This window comes from Ambystoma mexicanum, chromosome 12, assembly GCF_040938575.1.
Source record: "Ambystoma mexicanum isolate Mex_15411 chromosome 12, UKY_AmexF1_1, whole genome shotgun sequence".
NCBI lineage: Eukaryota > Metazoa > Chordata > Amphibia > Caudata > Ambystomatidae > Ambystoma > Ambystoma mexicanum.
The window spans coordinates 195,933,830-195,959,571 of record NC_090936.1 but is presented as its reverse complement, the minus strand read 5'-3'; the positions used below and the strand labels follow the sequence as shown (position 1 = coordinate 195,959,571).

At 42.8% G+C, this 25,742-nt stretch overlaps 1 protein-coding gene across 1 annotated transcript in view; it reads right to left on the bottom strand.

Annotated features, from left to right (window-relative positions):
• PRMT8 (protein arginine methyltransferase 8) overlaps positions 1 to 25,742 on the bottom strand; it is an 889,949-nt gene that overhangs the window by 404,157 nt on the left and 460,050 nt on the right. The window contains exon 2 of the mRNA XM_069628294.1: positions 5,001 to 5,186. Coding sequence (XP_069484395.1) covers positions 5,001 to 5,186 — 186 coding nt within the window. The remainder of the gene's footprint in view (positions 1 to 5,000; positions 5,187 to 25,742) is intronic.

The following is a 25,742-nucleotide window of genomic DNA, read 5'->3' as shown; positions in this document are numbered from 1 at the left end:
ATATATGTAAATAAATCAGTTAACATAATCCATCAGCTCATCCTTAGTAGCCATGGTACATAATATATGATACTATGCCTAGCTCACCCCTAACATCCCTATATTACACTTGCCAACACCGACCAGCATGGGCAACAATACAAACACTCGTGTATCCACCGAAGCCACTGTTCATACTTCAAAAGCCATCCAATGTATTTGTTTTTAAAGTGCTCACACAGCCCGCGGGCATTGAGGCGCTGTTACAGGAATGTAATTGTTTGTTTTTTAGTTGTGTAATTGTTTATTTTATTTTTTTTCTTAGTTGCATATTTATAACGCGCTTAAATACCCAGAGGTTTCTAAGCATGGACCCGGGGATGGAACCTGTGTTGTTTTGTGTCGTCTTGCTTACAAGGCGAGCACATTGCCACTGAGCTATGCTCCCCGATCAAACAGCAGCACATCCCCAAACCAATGAATTCCATTCTGTTGAAAAAATGTGGTGTAGTTAATAATCATCGTGAGAAGTGCTGTAAAGCAAAAGGTGCATATCCAATTTGAGTGAGTTATAGGCTTTGCAACCAATGTGAAATGTTACTGTGTATATCCAATGAATTCCATTCTGTTGAAAAAATGTGGTGTAGTGAATAATCATCGTGAGAAGTGCTGTAAAGCAAAAGATGCATATCCAATTTGTGTGAGTTATAGGCTTTGCAACCAATGTGAAATGTTACTGTGTATATCTTCAGATGCTTTTAAGATTGATAGGTCTAACAACATCTCATACCCAGGGGTATAGAATATATGTAATAGACAAACCGAAAAGGATAGTCCACCGACAGCGGAGAGATGACTCAATGACAAACTTGACACAATCAATGCCGTCATGAATATGCGGTCGTCCAAGCACTGCTGAAGACTGAGGAAAGGACCACAAGGCATCACTTGACAAAACGTGTCATGACTACTGGAGAAATAAATCAGGAAGTCAGCGTAGATCGTCCTTGATCATGGAGCGAATGGAGGAACCTGGTGATCCACATTTCAAAAATAAGCATTGATATTGATATTGATATTTTATTTCTATCATGCTCATACACAAGTGTTTCAGAGCGCGACAAGGCAAGGGAGAAGAACAGGGGAGAACAAAACTGCGATCGTACTAGGCCCAGTGACATTGAGAATGCGTAAGTGCATGGGAGAGGAGGAGGAGAAAAGTGCATGGAAGGGGGGGAAGTGGAAAGTGCAAAGCAGAGGAGAAACAGAGAAATAATAATAAATAAATAAATAATAAAGGCAACAAACAGTGGTAGTGCAGCCAGCAATTTGCAAGTGCTTGGTTTAAGGAAGCAGACAGGGTAGGTCGGATAAGTGCAGGAAGAAATAGGGTGGAGGCTGTGTGGGTACAGATAGAGACCCCAGTGCAAGGGGTGGCCCGAGGCAGTGCGGGAGGGTGGCAGGGTGAGCAGGTACCTGGGCCCGGAGGACAGAGGGTGGCCAGGTGCACAATGCCAAGAGAGAACAGATCAGCAGGGGAGAGGGGGAGCGAAGGCAGAAGAAAAGAGGAAGGTCTTGAGGTGCTTCCGGAACCGGAGATGGTTCTCCTCAAGTTTTAGAGTGGCAGGGAGGCTGTTCCAGAGGGAGGCACCAGCCAAAGACAGAGATCCACCCCCAGCTCATTTCTTTGAAAAACGACTGACCCTCTGGGAGTTAGAGGTAGAGGAGTGAAGAGCTCGAGAGGGGAGGTATTTGCGCAGTGATAGCTGAAGGTATTTTGGACCCAGGCCCCAGAAAGCCTTGTGGACAATGCAGAGGGTTTTGAATGTAAGCATGTACAACATCCAACCATTAAACTAAAAAAACTGCAAGGTGCCACTTTGACATCCATGAAAAGGATACGCAAACAGAATCCTGTTAAAATGAAAAGCCACTATATTATATCCACTTGGTATAAAGGCACCTAGCCAGGGGTGTCACATTACAGAGGATGTATACACTCCCCAAATCCAATCCAAAGCCTGTACGCACTCCCCAAATCCAATCCAAAGCATCTTCGAGATCCTCGGTACTTCTGATCCCTTCAGGCATAAATATCTTTAGAATAGCCCCAAAAGCTTTCCTCATTAAGACCACTTCTTTCGGGAAATCCGGAAATATGGCAAGGGGTTTGCCTCTGTACCTCACTTGTCTCTTTTCTCTCACCACCTTAAGAATTATTTCTTTGGCACTCACTTCAGTAAGCACCATTACTACCTGATCAGATTTGCGTGGGACAAACTTCCCAACTCTGTCTGTCAAATCCAAGTCTGTAGGCTTTAATTTGTCTGGACCAAATACCTCCGACATAACTTGTACCACGCACTCTTCAAAGCTCTTATTCAAATCACCTCTTTCCTCCAGGTCCATCAACCGCAAGTTCACATGTCTGCTTTTCGGGTCCAATTCTATGCTTTTAGCACAAATCCATGCCAGCCCATATGTCATATCCTTATACGCCCTGAAACTGCCTGACATCATTCTTAGTCTTGTAGACTCTGCCCTCCAGGTGTGAAACCTTCAATGTAAGATCCGATAGAAATGATTACATGCCCCCCACATCTTGTGCCACCTTCTGTAGAAGGGTATAAATGTCCTTGGATTCTGGGATTTGCTCCATCTCTGCCTTGGAATTATTTGAAGTAGCCTTATCAGCTGTAGCAATGTTCGTTTAGTTTAGGGTCTCCTGGCTTAATCTGCTGCTCGGTTGTAAACATTCCAGAATCCCTAAATAGAAAAATCAATGGACTTGGCCGCTTGCATGACAGAAACCTTTTAAAAAGAGTTCCCATTGTCCTACATTATTGTACAATCTTAAGGTAATCAAGAGCTGTTTATTTTCGAGATGGATGTAAAGCAGTGAGGCTTGCACAGGGCCCAGGTGCTGGGTCACGTTAGTGCTTTGATGTTATGCACCAGGCTAAGGAAGACCTGGCCTTATATGGTACCTCTGAAAATGCTTGTCTGCTGGTTAATCTCAGGCCTCACTCAACTACATATCGTGTCCTTTCAATGTGTGTCACCACCGGCCTATGAATGCACTGTTGTTTTCAGCACAGCCTGCACTCTTTCCTCACGTTTCTCTCACTTTCCCTATTTTTGTATTAGCATTTTTGTATTTGTAATGCACAACTAGGCAGAATTAACTGCATTTAGCCACAGATCCTATTAATAAATGTGTCGCCCGAAGGAATAAAAAAAAAGCAGGCAGGAATATAAGTGACTGAAAAAGAGAAGTCTTGGGAGCTTTGCAGAACACCATTAGTGAAGTCATTCTTCTAAGATCAAGAGGTAAATAATTCCACAATCGTAGTTGGAAAAATGCCCATCTACCCTTTGGAGGATATGACTTTTCCCTCCATCCTGATAGTCTCCACCTCAAACCCACATCAAGTCCATCCAGCACACCATTCCAATTCGCATTACATCTGGTCTATGGAACATGACACCTATCTTCAAAAAAAACTTTTGGCTCAGGCACACCAACCACTTTGACTGTCAGTATCTATAGCTGATGCTCATTGCAATCAATGATGGCTTACTTGGCAAAACTATTGCTACCACCAATGGCCTCATCCCTGATTTCTCTCCCCTCATCATTCAAACGTGTGTCTACCTGCCTTTCTTCCCACAATAGTTTTCTCCTATCAGTTGCTGTACAGTCCTGGAGCCTTCCTTTTTCAAACTGTTCTTGGACTTTACACCATTATTACCATTACATCTTTGCTCTAATTGGGTGACACCTTCTATCCAGCAACCCTCCATGCACGCTACCTGTAACTGGTATCAATGGTATCAAGCATATATAATGACAGCTCTCTACAATGCATACATGCCAATCAGCCTGGAACCCCTTGTAATTTCATCTTGTTCATCAAACATGTGCCTTTTTCTGGCCTCATAGTGTATTTATATATTAATCCTTACTGTGTTATGGAATGCAAACAAAAAATTCACAATTATAAAATGTAACTGTACAATGTAGTTCAAAATACAGTAGTGCAAATAACGCTTGTGTAAATTTGGAGGTGCAAAATAGCAGAGAATTGTGTAAATCATACAATGCAAGAACATTTAAAATAAATGTATTCATTACTTCATTCATTACATTTTGTCACAGTTGCATATATTAATAAAAATATAAAACAGTTAAAAGAGGAATTTGAAATATAGCTGTAAATAGTCTCAGCAACAATCTTGTTACAGCTAAGATTAGGGCAACATTGTTCCCTTCTAAATTCCTGATCCAAAATCCATCTGTTGCCAAGCAATAAAAACCCTTTGTAAAATGTCAAACACATATCTCTCGTATGGATGCAAGTGCGAGACACGCTATCGGGAGATGTCTTAGTGTTTCAATCTGTCTCATTTTTTACAATATCTACAAGTCCTCTCTGATCTCAGTAGTGTTGCCTTGATTCCCAACATGTCTTTTGCAGGGGGCATGTTTAATCTAAATCTCAGAAATATCTGATACCTTTTTGGACACAGGAATGTAATTAGATAGTTCTGAATCACCGCAGGTGGTTTTCCATACATGAGCACTGTTTAAAAGGTTTATATTGCATCCATTCCTCTTTCCTCCTGAACCAATCATTAGACCATATTGTTTTCTTTTGTGCATTAGGATGGGTAGTTCAAATTTGGTCTATTCTATTTAATAGGTACAACTGATCGACACAGAACTGCTTCCAATTCTGAGGCTCCGGTTAGAGCAATCCTGCAGTGACCAGAATTTTTCTATACAAGGATATTATTTTCCATGTGACCATTGCCTCCAAGGACAAAAGGCAGAATTCGAAGCAGATGATTTTGACAGGAACCGCCCACCTCTGGGCTGGCTGAGAACGCATCTGCAAATGCTGCCCTCCACCTTCAACCATAGGACACTGTCCAGCTTGCCTAAGCTCTCTGATGGGTAAGTCAATGCTGGTACTACCTTAGCTTTTAAAATGTAGCAAACATATAATCAAAGAAATTACCTCATGGATCCCAAAGTGTGCATATGAATCAAAGTAATAATCTCGTGATGTCATCTCATCTGGCTTCAATAACTTGGAGATCTTTCCTCGCCCCGGGCAGGTCAGCTGTAAGGATGGGTGCAGGGTGGACTGAACTGGTTTAGGAATGACCACCGGCTGGATGGGCTGAGAAGGAGCGCTGCAAATCTGAAAAGGAAGACAAAAGGGTTTTAAACTCAATGATCGTAAGACACCGGGATTAGTGGTTTAAGGTTCTTGCATGCCAAGCTACTATCCTCTTCTTAAGGGTGGATTAAGGATGCAGAGTAAGATGGAAATGCACAGTAGTAAACTTTCAGAAATGAACAAGGAATTGCATGTTGACTCTGACATGTGTAATGACACTCCAACTAAAAGCAAGTAACTCTGATGAAGAACAGTCTCTTCCTTCCTTCCTTCCTTCCTTCCTTCCTTCCTTCCTTCCTTCCTTCCTTCCTTCCTTCCTTCCTTCCTTCCTTCCTTCCTTCCTTCCTTCCTTCCTTCCTTCCTTCCTTCCTTCCTTCCTTCCTTCCTTCCTTCCTTCCTTCCTTCCTTCCTTCCTTCCTTCCTTCCTTCCTTCCTCCAGAACAATTGTATACACCTCAACATTTGAGAGTATTAGTTATGTCTTAAGCCATTATCACAACAAAAACTGAGTGAACTTTGTAAAAACTGGTTTGCAGACATAGGGGAATCTCCATGTGGGATTGTGAGATCAAGCAGATTTTTGTCATAGTTTGAATCTGCTTTAAAGAGCTTACATTTCCAGGATGTTTGGGGCTTGGGAGGTTTGGGTTGGTTGACATTTATTCTTGAGAAAACAACATTGCAGAAATAACTTCAGATACTGCAGAAAGCTATAGAAGGGGACGAGTAAAGGAAGGGGTGTGTGTGTATGTGGGTGAAGCTGCATTGGCAATTGTCATAATGTCTTGTGCATCTGTCAGTGGCATTTACAAAATGCACTGCAGTAAGGGAAAGATACCTCATTAGTTCTGCTGCAGAGATATGTTTGTAGTCTGCAGGACAAAGGTTCGAATCTAGGCAGGAATGACATAGCTGTTCGTTCTTCGGAATCTGAGAAAAATCAATATATTGAGGCGATCCATGGTATTTATAACAAGGTCTGATGATTTTGTAATATTTTTCTAATTGTGTTTCTTGATCATTTTAAGGTGAGCCTACAGGTGTTCCGACTCATCAAGGATCGTTTTATATACAATTGTCTTCTTTTACCTTTGTCTGTTTGACAGTGCCTTCAAGAGAACAGTATGTGTGTAGATAGCATATATTGAGACAAATTAGTTACATTTTAACATTGTACAGGTCAGATGTTCACAGTAAACACGAAGCATGTTTAGATTCAGCTTACAAATAAAATCCAAAAAATGACAAATGTTTATGAGGGTTGGAATATTCGTATTTGCCTTTTTTCTAGAAATTCCATCTTAAACTTTTGCCTCTTGGAAATATAACGAGCATGGAAGGGAATCCCTCTTTAAGAATGGATCTGTAAATTGTAAAGTGTTGTTTCTTGATTCTTTTAAGATGAGCCTAAGCATGTTTCAGACTTTGAACAATCATCAGGGCTCATCGGTAAATTATTTAAGGTGCAGGTTGAATCTGTCACATATTTCTCATTGTATGCCCTTAAGTAAACAGAGCAAGAAATGCTCAAGCACATGTTTGCATAAGTCAGAATATCAAACCAGAATTGAAAAATGAATTGTGTTATAAAGAAGTGAAAATAAGTCTATATTTATGCATCTTTACAGGTTGTGTAATGGACTTTTAACGAAAGTCATTGATTATTAAGTCTTTGTATATTTAATTGTCATATGTAGTCATAATGTTCAATTCTTTCATTTTATATTAACCTGTGATCATCTTAATGATAGAAATAAACAATAATTAAACAAACAATAAGGAAATATGATCACAGCAATCATCCAATCCTGTCTTATTTGCAATCAGTCACCCTCATTTCTGAGGTTGCATCCATGAACGTGGCACACCACTGAAAAGATATCATATGAAGAAATTGAGCATATCACAGACAATAGAGTGACAACGCTGGGTTTCACAGCTGAAGAAGCAGACGCGATTCTGGGTCTCATCAAGGAAACAATACGTACCCCAGGTGGGGCAGACCCGCACAGCAAGATTAAACAGCTTGAGTACAATGTCAGAAAGCTAATCAATCGTAAATTACATGCAGTGACCCTGAGCAGGTATTACAAAGCACAAAGGATTCCTCGAGGTCTTCGGATTCCATTACGACCCACTCTTTGCAAAGAGAACAAGAAGTTTGTTGAGAAATGGGAACAAATTCTCAATAGATGCTCCCTAGACTTGATCCTATTGACCATACAGGAACTATCTAGCAACGTAGAACAGCTTGAGAAGGAAATTGAAAATCTCTCTAAAGATATCACTAACATTACTGATGCTGAATCCTTTGCCGAGATTCTAGCTGATATCAATAAGAAGCTTGAGAGCTATCAAGAAGATCTGGAGGCTCAGAAAATACATACATTTCGTCGAGATACCTTCGATTACCTCAATAACGAGGTTTATACGTGGGCTGACAAGTATCAGCAGCAAAGCACATGCCCGAACAAGACCACAAGTGGCAATAGCAGCTCCTATTCGGATATCCCTGAGCAGGAAGACAGAGCAGCGACAGATCCTCAACCAGCCAGTACATCAGCCCAAGAAACGAGGCCAGCGCAACCCAAACATACTACTAACACTGTTTTTTTAGAAAGAGGAAGAGGACAAGGAGGGGGAGAAAGAGGAAATCAAAGGATGCAAACAAGGTTTCAAGGGAATGGCAATTAGTGGTTAATCTATCTAAGCGAGCACTTTCCTCTCGAGAGATACAAACCCTAGAGAAAGGGCTGAAGTTTGTACCTACTTATAGTACCAATAAATTTCAGACGGAGATTGAACTATTCAAACTGACTCGGAAGCTCAAGTTGAAAGCATTTTTTTCTGAAAGTGCACCATCTGCTGCAACAATGGAGTCAGAGTATGTTGAGTTCAAACCGAACAGTACTTTTTGTCCACCAATTCAAGTACCGGCGATAGACATTTTTCAAAAAATGGTACTGAGTGACCTCAAGAAGGTTCAGTTCCAAGCATCAAAAAGAACTAACCTCAACAGAGGAGAACTTTCACAGATGCGGGCCTTGTTTAGCGATGACACTATAGTTATCCGTCCGGCCGACAAGGGCGGAGCAATGGTGATCCAAGATGTATCACAATATCATTCAGAATGTCTATGACAGCTCTCAGACACCAACACCTATAAATTGCTACCGCAAGATCCTACTCCAGAGATCAAGAAGAAACTAGATGAAGTTCTTGACAACGCTGTAGATGAAGAACGGATCATAATGCAAACTATGGCGTACTTATCAACCACATTTCCAGTAATGCCTCATCTGTATACCTTGCCTAAAATCCACAAGAGCTTGATTAATCCACCTGGAAGGCCCATAGTAGCGGTCACAAAGAGCTTGCTACAACCGCTTGGAACATAGATAGACTTCTTTTTGCAGCCAATCGCTCAAGCCACAAGCACATATGTGAAAGATACAACGCACTTTCTCCAAATACTAGACACCATCTCTTTGGCACCGGAAGACATCCTATTTACGATTGACGTAGTCAGCCTCTATACGAGCATTCCGCATGATCTTGGACAACAAGCAGTAGAATCTCTATTGCTTAGTACAACAGAAATTGGAGCTAACAAAGAATTCTTAATGATTTTGCTTGACTTCATTTCCAAGAATTCCTGCTTTAGGTATGATGGAAAGTTTTACAATCAAATATCGGGGACAGCAATGGGAGCAACTATGGCACCAGTATATGCTAACAGCTTTATGCACCATTTTGAAACCACGCATGTGCTATCCAATCCAAGATGGCAACACCAGTTGAAGACATGGGTCAGATTCATAGATGACATATTTGGCATTTGGTCAGGCAGTAGACAAGATCTTCAAGAGTTTCTGATATTCCTTAATGGGATCGACCAATGTATCCAGTTTACTATTGAGACAGGTAATCCTAATGTACATTATCTTGACGTACAAACAGTCATCCAAGCCAATAGAATTACCACTACGCTGTACACAAAGCCTACAGACCGTAATAATCTGCTCCATCGGCTCAGCTTTCACCCGCCCAAAACTCTTCAGAATCTGCCCTATGGGCAGATGTTAAGGGTTAAAAGGATTGTAAGTGACCCTGAGGACTGCCTCTTGCAATTACAGAAACTACAAGAGAAATTGCAAGCAAGAGGATATCCAGAGACTGATTTATCTATTGCCCGTAACAAAACCGATGCACAAGAACGGCAGCAACTGTTGGTGAAGAAACCTGTGAAAGACAGTCCTGAATTAGTTCTCGTTACCAAATATTCAATACAAAGTAAGCAAATTAAGGCCATAATACACAACAGATGGAATGTTCTCACAAGCGACGAACGGACTGCTGACCTGTTTCCTACTCCACCAACATTTGCGTATCAGAAGAGCAGTAACCTGCGGAACTTATTAGTACAAACCAAAGCGAAAATACCCGCCAAGAGACCAGACAAATTCCCTGGGACTCATCCTTGCATGAGCTGTGGGAATTGTAACAGCATCATCAAATGTAGCACAGTTACACATCCAAGAACTGGCAAAAGGTTTGCACTAAGACAACCTGCTACATGCCTTTCAGAGAATGTTATTTACGCAATAAAGTGTCCCTGTGGAAAGTATTACGTGGGAGAGACCTCACGCAAAATCAGGATCAGGATAAACGAGCATAAATAAAACATCAGGAATAACAACAGGATCTCAGCTGTAGCCAGACACTTCAATGACAATGGGCAAACGGTGAGCCAATTGAGATTTCTCGTGCTAGAAGTTATGTTTCCCAAAGGACAATCTCGAGACATCAAACAGTGGCGAGCACAGAAGGAGGCTTTTTGGATCAACAAACTCGACTCGCTGTCACCGAATGGAATGAACGAGGAACTGGCCTCAGTTGTTTCCTTTGATGCTTGAGTAACTGTATTATGATATACTGTGGAGTTGATAATGTATGATATGTCAGAATTTACCATGACATTGAGCCAATACTAGGCTCACTTAGGATATGCCAACAGGGGTGTGGTCAAGAATGTACTTATTTCTAAAGATATACAACATGGCCTTTATGACCAATAAGGTACTGTATACTCGCTTTGGATTCATCCAGGCTACCATCTCCATACTGTCGGAGAATTTTGTCTTAAGTTCCTTCTTTTCTTCCTTCTTGCTTTCATAGGATTATTTCACCTGATGATAATCTTAGATATAGTACCCGGGGCATTCGCAACGTTGATCTGCTCTTTACTCTCTTTTTACCTCTTTTACCTCTAAGGATATTTACAGGGGAGCTTACAGCTTAAACTACTCTCGCCTGTGCCAGTGCACACTGTGGCGATAGGTTTCAAGACAAGGTAGGCGTATTTTTAACTATAGAAATGGTGTTGATTTCATTTATTTTTTATTCTTTAATTTTTCTCTCCCTCATTATGCTTGGTTTCACATTTCCCAGTTTGATTTTTTTATGATTCTATATTATTATTTCGTCATTATTTTCATCTTTGTAGAAATGTTATGTAATTACGCTCCTATTTTATTTCGCAATGTGAACTCAACCATTATTACTACGAGCTCAAGTAGAGTGTACACGTTACAAGACATGTAATACTCGGGATACACACCAGCAGCCTTTCCAACATGGCCGCCGGTGTTTCTCAGTACTCGCGGCTCCATGTGTTGCTTGGCAACGTGACACGAACACAACATTTAGCACTATGGGTACAGCGAACGTGTCCTAGTGGCGTCTTTGCATGGCTCGCCTTCTTTCTACTGTCAGGTAAGAGGCAAGATTGAGCGTTATGGTGCTCGTAGGCATCTGATCCCTTCTAATGGAATGGAACTCTGACACGGCGCGTCTCGCGCTACATGTCAACTTCAGAGCCTTTGTTATAAGATGAAATAATGACACGCCGGGTGCCGCGCTGCATGGCTCTCTTATGAGCAACTATGCTCGTAGGCGTCCGTGCGTCTTTAGTTAAATGGTAACTTTGACACACTGCTAATCGCGTTGCATGTCTCTTCCAGGCAAGAGTCTACACGCAAAGTAAAACGCTGGCACACGCATAGAAACGCCAGTCAAGCACGTTTACTTTGGAAGTGTTGGTGTGAAATTCAAGTCCATGCTGTATCTTTGACAAGGTCAGTGTTGAAATAGTCACGTCATTACTTGATGCCTATTAGATAAAACGATATATGGCATTTTGGTGGTCATTTTTCTACCTTTTTCTTTTCTTCCTTCTTTGCTGTAATTCCACGGTTTATCATCACGGACATAAAATGGGATTTCACGTATGTATTTTTTACATTATTTTTACTTTTTTACTATTGGTATCCGTTGGTAATCTTATGGTTCCTGACATGTATGGACTCTTTATTACATGTAACCTTTCTCCTGGTATGTGTTGAAATCGTGTTGTTCATTGCGGTTATTGTCATTGAACATGTGCAGCCATATGGCCGCTTTGGGCATAATGAATCCATACCCGGCATACTTGAATAACTCCTAAATCATGATGATGATGATGTATACATTGATGACATTATTTTCTTGCTATGTTATGATCCCTGTGGATTTGCTTTATAATTACTGTATGTTCAATTAATTAATGTTGCTGACATATTGTGGGTTATCCAACAGATTTGTTTGCTCAATTGTTAGCACTCGAATCTGATTAGTTTGTGAATGGGCTGGCCCTGACGAAGGAACAGTGTTCTGAAATGCATTGGCCAAATGTTTGAGCTCGCCCTGCACATCTGCTTTTTCTAAGATGTTAAATTACTTAAATTGATGACGAAAATCAAGTATTAAACTATCATTTTTTGCAGTAAACTGACAGAAGTTAATTATTTTGTGCTTTGAACCACATTGAATCTATACACCACGAGTGGCGTTTGGGAGTGCAGCCCGCTCCGCTTGCTTAACGGCCTTGGTCCTTACCCCCAGTTTTTGTTGTGTGCTGTTCCACGGAGGCACCTTTTCCAGCGGGTTTGCACCCTTCTTTAAATTCCAAATTAGTAGTGTTTTAACCATAAGAGTTATCTAACAAAGGAAGGTTGTGAGCGTTCACCGCACACATTTCTGCATCCATGAGTACCACTGAAGTTAGACCTTTGACATCAACGACACTCCATGGTGGACAAGTAATACCTTGGACTTGGCCATGGCAATACAAGCCAAGCATGCATGATGTGGCTGCGGCTAAATAGGGATTGGGCATGCCATTACAATTCGAGCTTGCATGATGTGGCTGTGGCTTCCTATGGCTTTGGTAAATCTTTACAAGTCAAGTTTGCATGATGTGCTTGTGGCTTGCTAGGGCAAGTCAATACATGTCCATCTTGCATGATGTGGCTGTGGCTTACCAGGGCTTGGGCATGTCATTACAAGTCAAGCATGCATGATGTGGCTGTGGCTTACCAGGGCTCGGGCATGTCATAACAAGTCAAGCATGCATGATGTGTCTGTGGCTTACTAGGGATTGGGCATGCCAATAAAAGTCAAGATTGCATGATGTGGCAGTGGCTTACTAGGGCATGGGCATGTCATTACAAGTCAAGCTTGGATGATGTGGCTGGGGCTTACTAGGGATGGGCGTGCCATTAAAAGTCAAGCTTGCATGATTTGGCTATGGCTTACTAGGGATTGGGCATGCCATTAAAAGTCAAGCTTGCATGATGTGGCAGCGGCTTACTAGGGCATGGGCATGTCATTACAAGTTAAGCTTGCATGATGTGGCTGTGGATTACTAGGGATTGGGCGTGCCATTAGAAGTCAAGCTTGCATGATGTGGCTGTGGCTATACATCCCTTTTGTGTAGCCTATTAAGATGATTGCAGTCTTGACCTGGGCATAAATAAAAAAACAGTGCAACACACAATAGATTAGCTGTTTATTGTATTTGTTATATTTCATCAGCTGAAAGCAGAGTAAATTCTGCTTTCTGTTTGAAACACATTACCTACTGGAAGCCATGAGCCCTGCAAACTGGCACTTTGCTTCCTTTTCACCAGTTCGCAGAAAAGTCTCTGTTTACACGTCTGCTGACCCTGACACTAAGTTAAACTTATTCCAGTTTCCGATCCCTCATTTAAAGTTCAGGAAGTTCATCAAACTTGGAATACGCGTGAAATTCAGATGACTTCAGGTTCAAGCAAATCTATGTGCCCAATCCCTCATTTAAAGTTCAGGAAGTTCATCAAACTTGGAATACGCGTGAAATTCAGATGACTTCCGGTACAAGCAAATCTACGTGCCCATGCCTAGCCATAAATATGCTCAAACACAATGGGGAAGGTTTGAAGGATTGGAGAGTAGGACGGGAATAATGGACATGAATAGGGTAGGAGGACAAGGCGGGGAGTTATTGGAAGTCAGGAGGGTGCATGGCAGTGAGGGACAGTGAACCAAATGTGTAAACGGTGAGCAGAATAAGAGCAAAAGAGAGAGGGAGATCGAGAGATAGAGAGGGAGGGATAGATGCAAAGGCCAAGGGGGAGGCATAGATCAAGAATAATAGAGTGCAAAAGAGAGAGGGAGAAAGAGAGAGCGTGAAAGAGCGAGGTATAGACAGAAAGAGAGAGAGAAAGAAGGAGATAGAGAGGGAAGGATAGATGGAAAGGGCAAGTTGAGGGACAGTGAAAGAAAAATAAGGTGCGAAAGAGAGAGGGAGAAAGAGAAAGAGAGCGCGTAAGAAAGGGAGATGTAGACGGAAAGAGAGAGGCAGAGCGAGGGGACAAGAGAGAGATGGAGAGAGAGAACGAGCGAGAGTAAAATAGGGTGCAAAAGAGAGAGGAAGAAAGAGAGATAGAAAGTGGCAAGGGAGGTACAGACGGAAAGAGAGAGGGGGGAGAGAGAGCGAGAGAAAGGACGAGAAAGAGTACAATAGGGTGCGAAAGAGAGGGCGAAAGAGAGAGTGGGAGGGGGAGGTTTAGACAGAAAAAGAGAGCGATGGATGGAGAGAGAAAGAGAGAGATGGAGAGAGCAAGAGAGAGTTACTACAATAGGATGTGGAAGAGAGAGAGAGTGGGAGGGGGCTATAGGCGGACAAAGAGAGAGAGAGAGATGGAGAGAGAGAGAGTACAATAGGGTGCGAAAGAGAGATAGAGAGTGGGAGGGGGAGGTGCACGCAGAAAGAGAGAGGAGAGAGAGAGAGAGAGAGAGAGAGAGAGAGAGAGAGAGAGAGAGAGAGAGAGAGAGAGTAATTGAATTAGGGAAATTCCTTGCTTCACTAGAGATGATATGAAGAAGGTTATGGTGAAAGAAACAAGCAGTGCCTCTGAGAAGGTAGTAAGAATGAAACAAGAAAAGAAAAAGAACATATAAATTGAAGACTTAAGGGCCCTATATGGAGCCATACGATACTTCGCCAATGATCTGCATTACACTGAATGATGTTTGCCTTCCGCCTGAGAAAAAGCGAGGGACCTGTTTTTGTTTGGAATCTGGCACGTGTAGTTCATGCGCCCTGCCCCGCGGCGGGCAGCGTCTAGCTGCTATATTAAAATGCACGCGGCGTGACAGTGACTTGTTCAGATGCAGTGCACGTCCCCTGCGATTCTAAAAATAAACTCTGTCAGTTTCACTCGTATGCAGCAGTCACCTCTAAGTCTTCTTTTCGACATTGTTTGCATTTCATTTTCATGACTTGCACAGATGTAGATGTTTAATCGTTCCCCTGTCCTTTAACCGAGTCGTTCAAGGACATGCGCATTTCACATTTCTATTGTTTATCACTTTTCCCGGACGGTTTGGAATAGTATGTATACACATTCTCATCCGTATTTTAAGAAATCGCTGTCGTGCTCGTGCAAAGCCTATTTTTCTATTGTTTTGGGGAGCATTAGCTGCTATTCCTGTTGCCATATGTTTTGCAAAATCCTCTATCACTTTTGGGTCTGCAACATCTGTGAATTTACATATATTTTGGACTACAATTCCCATCAGCAGTAGCCAGACTATGCAATGGTAAAAGATCATGGGAGTTGCAGTCGTGCAACATATCTGGTGTGCCACAGGTTGCATACTCTGCCATGTATACTTAATGAAACACATTGAATAGAGCATTTGTTTATGATCATTTTCTATAATAATTCAGTGCTGAAAGAGGGTCCATGACATGGGTAGGGACAATATCACAGTAGTTTTGTGAGGAAATCACTTTCCTGCTCAAGATATAGCGTTGTGGTGCTTTCCAAACGTTTCCACGGCACCCACATCTAGTTATGCTCAAAGAGGAGAGTCTGCTTTGCACAGTGTCATTGGCTTTCCCTTTCCTAGATTGGACAGAGCCTAACCCTGCAAAAGGTGCTGGCGGATGGAGCCAAGAAAAAATACGTTGCAAAATATGTAAGCAAAAGAAATTGTGCAACACGTATTAATTAGAACCATTACCTGGTCAGGTGTGAAATCAGCAAACCGCAGGGTAAAGATTAAGTTGCATGTACACCAAGAGTCAATGTAAGTCAATGTGGTAAAGGCTCCTGGCAAGTGTAGAGTAAAGCAGTGGCACCCCCAGAATTATTTTTATAGGGGTGGCCTGATGAGGCCACAGGAAATCTTGGGGTGGCACACCATAACAAACACATAACTGAATTTCAGGAAATCTATTATGCCGATGTAGTATATAGTCCAGTTGAAAACTATGTATATATGAGAGTTAAGGAATTGCATATTGATATAGTTCCATTTATTATTTAACAGTTACCTAATTAATTTATTTGATGCGCTGCGCATTGTCTAATACCAGTACGCTTAATATTTTGAGTTCCACAATCCTGTTTGTGCCATGTAAGGATATGTGATGGGTATATGCATGTTAGGCCATTTTTTTGTTCTTCAAACAGAATGGTTGTTCGACTTTGCTTGAAAAGACAAATGAACAGCTTTAATTTAAAGGAGCACATTGATTGTAAGGAACAAAACATTTACTCAGAACATGACTACTGAAGTAAAAAAAAAACACAGAGGCCTAAACCTTTTTTAATACAGCTGTAGTTCAAACCCTCTCCTCTCCCACTACTCTTAAGCACCCATCGGACTTACTACTACGGGTTGCGATGGTAGGCCCAGCAACATATTACTCCTGTGTGAATGACTGACATTAAAAGTAATCCAATGTTCGACAATACACTTTTCATACTGAAGCAGCAACCATTTACGCTTGCAGGGTTGTGAATCTAGTGCTCATTAAACACAAGAACACAGAGCATTTGTTCTCATGCAAAGATAACACACGATCATTGAAAATAGTAGTCAAACAATAATCAGTTCCCAGTAGAAGCCAAAATATACTCCAGTAAACCCATAGCAGTGGTCGAAGTGGGCAGGAGCTGGGGGGTGCAGTGCTCCTGTACTTTAAAAAAATAATAATGTTTTACGGATACTATACTTTTAGTTTAATAAGAAATTGTTGTGGAATGGTTTTGTTTTAAAATAAAATTGTAGGAAGAAGTTGAATCTTGCACTTCAGTGCACCGCACTGAACATTCCCTTATACAGTAGGCACGTTTGGGGGTTTGTATTGTGCGTGGAGGGGGGTGGCAATAGGGTTTGAGGTCAGTGGGGGCAGGCCAGCATGGAATATAGTTCCACTTCTTCTTTTGGTACACTTTGACCACTGACCGCTAGCATCGGTACATCACCATGCGTCAAATACTAAGAATTGCAAATCTGTAAGAAAAGAGTAACAAGTTTGATGCTTTCTACCCCATCAGGTCTCTCAAGTAAGGGTCCTTAATATTGAAAAAAATAACTCATACAGCCTAGCTGCAAAAATTATGGAAAATGCCCTAGTTGTTTACACGGGAGCCACATTTCACATGCACATTCAAGGGGAACCTTGCCTGACAGCTAAGGCAGTTTCTAGCCAACCTGGTGCCCAGGGCGAAATATCAGAATGCACCACCCCCCCTGACTGGCACATGTCACTCCCAAACTACACTTCTGCCCTGCGACAAAACCCCACCTCAATAATTGCTATATAAATGAATATGGTTTCATTACATTGTAATTCAAGTACTTTACAGAAGAATTCTAATGTAAAAACACAGCTGTTGCTGCACAAGTAAAATATTTTTCTGTCACCTGCTCTTAGAGAAGGCCTTGCCTGAATGCAGTTTCAAACTGTCCGTGCTGAACAGCCTATCAGGGTTTGAGGGCCCACTGACCTGGACCTATGTTGCAGGTGTTCTGTTCGTACCACCTCACTTGTATTTCGCAGGGGGCAATACTAGTCTAACCATCTGAATTATTTTCTGATTGATGGTTATCGTTCCAAGATGAACAGTCTGGTACACTCTTATTACAATCCTTTCTAAATAACACTCTGAGAGTGGGAAAGGGGACAAATAGCACCAATGAGGATTACTGTATACTTTTCATTAAATCACAGAGCCTTTCAGGACTATAACAGTGATCAGAGATCTCTGCATTTGATAAACAAGTCTGTGATAAAAAGATTGTATGTGTGAATCTTTAAATGCATAACTGATGCATGGCTTGGTGCTCACACTTCATGGTTCACAATACTCACCCTAACATTATAATGTTTGTAACAGAGCGGAGTGAGCTGCTGAGTGAATTGCAGACTTTGGCAGACCCAGGCCCTGAGTCTTTCTACAGTGAACACCGTTTTCCAAGCTCACCTGAACCTTCAAATAATTACTCCAGCCGCAGAGCGGCCGTGGAGTGAGCTGCTGAGTGAATTGCAGACTTTGGCAGACCCAGACCCTGAGTCTTTCTACTGTGAACTCTGTTTTCCCAGCTCACCTTAACCTTCAAATTGCAGACTTTGGCAGACCGTGGTGTGACTGTAGCCGTGGCCATCCCGGACCAGACCGTCTGCTGTGATTTGCAGCTCTGCGCCGACGAGATGGACTCTTCACCGATAAAAGTGGCAAGAGACAGTCAGCAGCCACCGCCACTGCCTCCAAGCCTTGGAGCTGGTACAGGTATGGCGCCCCTCCCCCCTTCCCTCTTGGTTGTAGTGGATGCTGAAATTCACTCCTTACCTTACCCGCTCCTTCCCTTTTCCCATCCTAGCCCTCCCTTCCCTGTCCCTTCCCTACCCTCCCGTCCCCTTCCCCCCACCATACCTGTCCGCCTGTATGCGCCGAGGTGGAACTCACCCACCGGGTCCTCCGGCCGCTGAAGGAAGCACAAACGGGAACATCGATCAATAAGAGGCTGGGCTAAAAGTCTTCGGTGCCAAAGCAGGTTCCGAAACAAACCATTTCTTCGGATCCGTCTGAACTCTCCTCGGATTGCCAAGCAAAAAATGTAAGGTTGTCAACAAACTCGCAGAGCCGTGGTGAGCTCCTCCCTGATGCTGTTACAGTCGCGGACTCTGGAACAACGTCCGGGACTCAGAGCGAGCGCCTTCAGTCAGAGACTCTGCTCGCGACTTTCCCCGAGGTGGCTGGTCCGAACATTCGGTCTGTGCGCACGCCCCTCCTGGAGGAGGGGCTCCAGACTTCGCTCGAACGGATCAGTTCCATGAGTGCAGTTTCGCACATACTGAGTACCGAGAAGCAGACTAAAATCAACCACCCAGCCGAAATTATAACTGTGCTGAGCCCTCTGACGACTATTAACATCGAAGGTGTAATACACCAATCTAAAATCCCTGACGAAAACGCTCAAAATCAAATGAGCCATCCAACGCGGGGCGCAATGGCAACCTCAGGCGCTTCTCAAGTGTACAGCACGCCAACGTTGGAAGATTCAGAGAGCTCGACAGAGGCTGATTTTCAAAACCCGCAGATCTCCATTGGAAACATTGGAGACCCATCGAAACTGAACATTTTGTACCTCTACCCAGCTGCACATGACTCTGCATCCTGTAAATACAAAGCTGGAACTGAGCCTTCCACAGAACCAGGTACCTCGTATGTGGGCTCAGGAAAGTCCGAACTTGTCAGGCCTCAAATGGTAACTCTACCAAATAAAAAAAAGGAAAAACGAGGAGGTCAAACTGAGGAACAACATAAATCATTCACTGATGCCCACGAAAACTCACCGATATAACCACAATAAGATAAGAAGAAGACCGACCTTAAGACCCAATGTCCCCCCAAATAAGAAAATGGGCCCGAAGAATGGACCGATCAAGTCCCTTACAGTGGCAGTTTTGAATGACTTCTTCTGGAAAAAAATGGAGAGGCAATTAAATCCACAGCTGGAACTGTTGGATAGTGAAATCTTAGAGAGTCTCTCCTATACAGAGACAGATGTAACAGCTTTGAGAGGCTCCTCAGAGGAACCCATCACAGTCCCAGGGTTTTTGGAAACTACCTTATCCAAGACCACAGAAGACGCTACGCCGCCACTTAGATGGCATTATTCCAACAAACCTACAACAACAGCTGAAAATGTTGAACAACAGGCTGGGACCAGGAGGACGAGCGACTTAGCGAAACCAGTCGAAAAACCGGGAGCCGTAACTGCAAGCACAGAAGCTGGGTGGTCTAACCAACAGCTAAACCAATGTTCGCCTGTGAATTTACTTAAACAATGCAGCCCTGCTTCGGAGCTACGAAATGAAAGAACGAGCAGTCTAGAGGGACCTGGGCTGTAGGAGGCCGTGGTACAACCAGCAACGATAAGAAACCCTTTAACGCTAAATGAGCCTGATCAAAATAGCCTTCAGAAGAGGTATGATAAAGAATTGACAAAAACACCTGCTCTGACCTACACCAATACCGATGCGCAGACTAAGCAAAACTCAACACATACCATCGCAACACCATTCTCAACAGAAAGTGGACCAAACGACCATCATGTCCACAGTAACGATAGCACTGGCACCCTTCAGCAAGTTGTACGAGAGTATCAATGATACTCTACGTGATCAGGTGTCCATGCTGGCCTTGATGCAGTCAAAATTGAACAATCTGGAAGGCTACATTTCTGGGTACCAGGGAACAGGGGCAGACAGGAGAGCTTGTCGGACAAGGTCGGCCGAGCCCGGACATTAACATCACCCTTCCGAATCATATGCACCTGACGATACCAACCGAAGGACGCAATACACTAACGTCCCTTCGGTAGCTTTGCCTGCTACCACACATGAGGCAGCTAGTTTGATACTTCAACAAGACAGAGACCATGGTGCTTTAGCATGCGAGCAAGTGGATGAACCTTTAGATGCCATTATTGCTATACTAGAGGAGGAAGAAGAGTGTGGTCACAGAAGATGCTGGAAAACAAGCATCCAATCCTTTCTCTTACACAAAGACCGTAGAAGGCCCGAAGAGGCCAAACAAAGGCCACGACACAAACCCCAAGGTCTTTACATATGGCATATTCAGTCAGCAAAAGTCGATAGTCCATCGAAATCTTAAGAAGGATCACAACATGCCAACAGTGATATCTGACACACAAGGCCAGAAGAGACGGACCAAGGCGGTAGCTAGGAGGGAAGGCCCCCCACCCAAATCCAAGGAGATACCTAGCACGCATCAGAACCGTGCCATGGAAAAACAAAACAACTGTGTGACAGAAGCAATTCCAGTCCTTGTCGTAGAAGAGCAGTCAGACTGGAGCATTCTTACAATCGACGAGACTGGTTTTGAAAATAACTCAAGGAAAACATTGAAGAGAAAAGCAAAAGAAGTGACCACAGGAACCCCTTATAGTGAACCACCGAACAAAGTGCAAATCTATGATTTTTCTGCCTCACCGTCAAAAACCCCAGAGAAAATCCAAAAACTTCAAAAAGTAGAGTTTGCTGCCATATCAAAAAAAGGTCGAATGCTCCTGATAAAGAGACATGATCCGGAGCGTAGAGTAAGTGCAAATTTTTGGACCAGACACAAACCTTCACCTGTGTCCGCCCACTCCCGGAAACAGGGGGACAAAATCGCTCAAAAAAATCCAAAGTAAATTAAGGAAACATGCCAAAAGAACATAGACTCTCATCCTCAGCAGATCTCTTCAGAGAAGAAGATTAGCAAATCTGTCAGAAGATTTGAATCGGAAATAGACCGGAAAACGGAACTGAAGCAAATTGTGAGTGACTGCGTTTTAAGGCTGAAAAACATCAACCCAAAGCGGGTTGGCCTGACCATGAACAGAACTAACATTATCACAATTCTCACTCAAATACCAAGCTTGAGACATATCCAAAATAAGGATCTGAGGATGGTGGAACCGAGTACGTCAGGAAGAACGGACTACTCTGACATACATCTTAATTCCAAAGCCATCGAACTTCATTTACTGAAAGAATCCAAAAACTTGCTGGCACTGGGATTCAAATTATTGGAAATTACACGCTCAAATAAACAAGCAGATTTACTGAAAAGAGCTGACAGAGAAATAAGTAACTCAAAGGAATCAGTGCTAATGATTAGGAGTTCTCGTACCCATTACATTAGTAGGATGACCCACGCCCGCCCGTCCCATAATGACCAACCAACTGATAAATCAAGACCCTACAGTTTTAACCAAGCGGAAAGAGGAACACCCGGAAAAAATTTCCACAAGGAAAGTAATCCGGAACAGAAATCAGATCACAGTAAAAGGTCCCAATAGACCTCACGAAACGCCCAAGTACTAAGCAGCCATGGAGCACCAGGGGCTAACCAAACTGAGCTCTGGTCTTGGCCTAAAACGGACAACAACACTCGTCGAAAGTACTAGCAACGATTACGGGAAGAGAAGAGCCAGCATTCACCAAACTGGAAAAAGGCCATCGACAAAAAAACACCCCCATTGAAGCTATTAAAACTAGGATGCTGGAACACGCGGGGTTGTGTACATCTCACCAAAGAAACTGATGTCAACTTGGGAAATTTCGATATTCTTTACCTATAGGAGACTTGGCTGACTACCAAACCCCAATTAGATGGGTTTGAAATAATACATTTCTTAGATTTGAGTGCTAAGAAAGGAGCAGCAGGACGTCCCTGAGCCGGTCTTATAACTGCGATTAGAGCCGGATCAGGCATCGACGTTTCCAAAATCCTTCCGTCGCCGCACTGGATCCAGGTATCAATACTCACGAGGAAGCCCTCGCTTAGCGAATTAGAAGAGAGTACAGTCCTCTTAATAAATGTTTATTGGAATCCCGAGACGACAACGAACGAGGATTTCACTAACAAATTCCAAAATCTCCTGGACGAAGCACAGGGAAAAACTTGGGAGTATAGCATAATCATAAATGGTGATTTCAATGCTACATGTGAAGGGATCGGCAAACGTTTGAAGTTGCCAAACCAAAAGTCCCTAGCGAGGGATAGAGGGAAACTCCTCGACAAGTTAATGACTGACAGGAACATGCATAATCTCCATTGGCACTGTTCCAAAACAAATCTCCTGATTCCGACGTGGCAAAGAGGTGATCAACAAGGGACGATTGATCACATATTCGTCTCCTTCAAGATCATACTCACAGCCTGCAGTGATCATGACCTTCTTATCAAAGAAGGCTGGGCGTCTAGGACACAAACGCCCACGTGCTCTTTGCCACTTGAGACATCGGAGAGAGGCAAACGAGTTAAGATTTCCGAAAAAAGGATTGTTTGAACTCGAAGTTCAATATACTCGATCCCAAAATAAGATCAAGACAAATGCAAAAAGGAACAGGATCGACCTGGACTATACACCACTACTAACCAGATTCTTGATGTCTACAGCAAAAACAACTAAACCGCAGAAAGGACATCTACATGCATACAACAAAGATCTGGTAGAAAAAAGACAGGAGCACAGAAGGCTTAAGAAACTGTATCAAAAATCACCTTCCTCTGAAAATCTGGCAAATTAGTTAAAGGCAGTCCGAAATTACAAAAGCTGTCTTATGCATTACCGTCACAAATTACACCAGAATGACTCAGAACAAATGCTGTCCGCTATTTGTGGAAATAAACCAAAGGAATTCTGGAACTTGATTAAGGGGACACAAACCAATACCAACGATAGCATCCAGAACAACGTGGGGGAGGCCCGCTCGATTGACCACTTCTCTGATATTTTTGCTCCAATTCCGGCTGTGAACACCATCCAACCGCCATCAGAGTAAGACGCAAAAACAACATTCCGTGGAACATCCCTGATGACAAAGAGTCAATCCATAAAAAACTGAATAAACTGAACAATTCAAGGGCTCCCAGACCCGATGGTATCAGTAATCTGGAACTTAAAAAACATCCTGAGTTGTGGGCCAGCATTATGAGCAAGCTTTTTTCAAACTGCAATCTGACTAAGGAAATCCCATCTACCTGGAAAAAAGCAACTATCGTCCCAATATTTAAGAGAGGTGCAACTGACCAGTACAGGCCGACTGCCCTCTTAGACGTTATGGGGAAAATCTTTGCGTCGCTTGTAATGGAAGCTTTTCAATATTGTACTTGTTCTACTCATTTTGCAGACCCCTTCCAGAACGGTTTCGTCAGAAACTCAGGTACAACTATCAACATCTTTCTCATGAGCTCCCTGAAGGCTAAAGTTTTACAAGCTGGCCTTCCCATCTACGTGGCCTTCATTGACCGGTCCAAGCTTTTGACCAGGTCAACAGACAGCGCCTCTGGGCGAAACTGGAAGCAAAAGGTTGTCCGGATTCAATCTTAGAACCCATAAAGGCTCTACACCAAGGGACATCCATACGAGTATGCCTTAGCGCGGACGGGCGCTTGTCTGAGGAAATCGAGACGTCCCGAGGAGTAAAACAGGGTTGCCCTTTGGCTCCCTCCTTGTATAACTCCTACATTGCAGACTACGGGGAGTCACGTAAAACGGTTAGGCATTTCCCAACGTCACTGGGAGGTGAGAAGATTGATCATCTGTTGTATGCCGACGATATCATTTTGATGGATTTGACGCCCATTAGCCTTCAACGCCAACTGGACAACCTTGTATCATACATGTGAGATAACAATCTACGGCTAAATAATGATAAAACCAAAGTCCTCATCCTGGGCAGGCCCACAAAGAGGAAACAAAAACCTTCTTGGCACTGTGACGGTAGGAAATTGGAAACAGTTCAAGCATTTAATTATCTCGGAATCAGAATCAGTAATAATAAGGACGAAAAGACCATGCAAGAATCACTTTGGTCGAAACTGAAGAACCGTACAGCGCAAGCAAAGGCTGTGGACAGGAAGCACGGTCACTTCTCGTCCACCCCTATCCTGAGATTCTTTAAGGCAAAGGTGGTCCCTGCCTTGACATATGTCATGGACGCAATACCTCTGGCTCCGAATTCAATATGGGAGAAATATGAAAGTTACTTCTGGCGAAATGTTCTAGGCCTGGCGCCATCTACTCTAATAGCATTAACATGAAGAGAACTTTGTCTATCATCTCTCTTAGCAATAAAAATGAGAGCCACCCTGATGCTATACCGTAAAGTTATCAACAGGCCAAAAGCAAGAGTGCTTGATCTCATCCGAAAGGAAATTACAGATGGTGACAACTGGATGCTTTCAAAATGGGAACTAGTCAATTTATCGATCTTGAAAGAACTGGACCTGTCTGTGAAAACATTGATCCAAAATCCTAATAGAGTATCGAAGAAACTGTTTGAAGCAGACTGGATACACACGCAAGAAGTGGCCAACAAGTACTCTTTGACAGCCAGCTTGCCTAGTGCTCCGATGAAGCTCAATGCAGTGCGAGGATACCTCCATAAATTCCCAGACAAGGGGCTCAGTCGAATGTTCCTACGATTTAAATTAAACCAACTGAAAACCAACGAAATTCTGGCAATTCGTAATCAAGTCCAAACAAACACATGTCGTTTCTGCAAATTAGAGAACAACATAGAAACTACAAAACACTTGATACTTGAATTTTCTCGGGCTGGTGACGGAAAGACATTGCTTTCTTATGGACCCGCTGAAGAACTATTTAACCCTAGACTTGGCAAATCTATAGTCACTGTTGACTAACGGGAATAACAAGCGATGTGTTATAGGAGTGACTTTGTTTCTCAAATCGCTGAACTTATAACAGAAGGATTCACCTTCGGGGAGGCCTGTCACCAATAGCCTCCCACAGTGAACCTGTTGAAGCTTTATTCCTCCTTTCTAATGGGACTCAGGACCAAAGTTAAAGACAAAGCAAGGAACTGTCTTATACAAGGTTGTAAACAGGAGTTTTTCTGTTTTTTTGTAAAAATTGTTATACAATTAAATAAAAAATAAAAAAATAATGTTTGTAACCTTGAACCATACATGCTCGTTTGGACAGCTTACGTTTTTGGATGTGAGTATAAAATGGCTGGAACATCAGCCACTCAAATGGGGTACAAGGGAATTTTAGAGGAGGAAAGGCTTGCCCAACCCAAATACAGAAACATCTTCAGGGAATTAAATCTACAGACAGGGAAGGATACCGCACAAGAGACCCAAAAAACAATGCACAGAAAGGCTACACAGAAAGTATTGTACCTCTTGCAAACTTTAGCCTGACCAGTAATAAGCTGATGGAGAGTTTTAACCAAAACCGGCTTCTGATACGTGGTATAGGGCCCACAGTTCCTCAACCACTACCGCCTCCCTATTGCGCAGGCCTCAGGGGTTATTTATGCAAAAAAGAGCAGGCCCATCCTTTATCTATGAGAGCTGGCATTAGCATCTC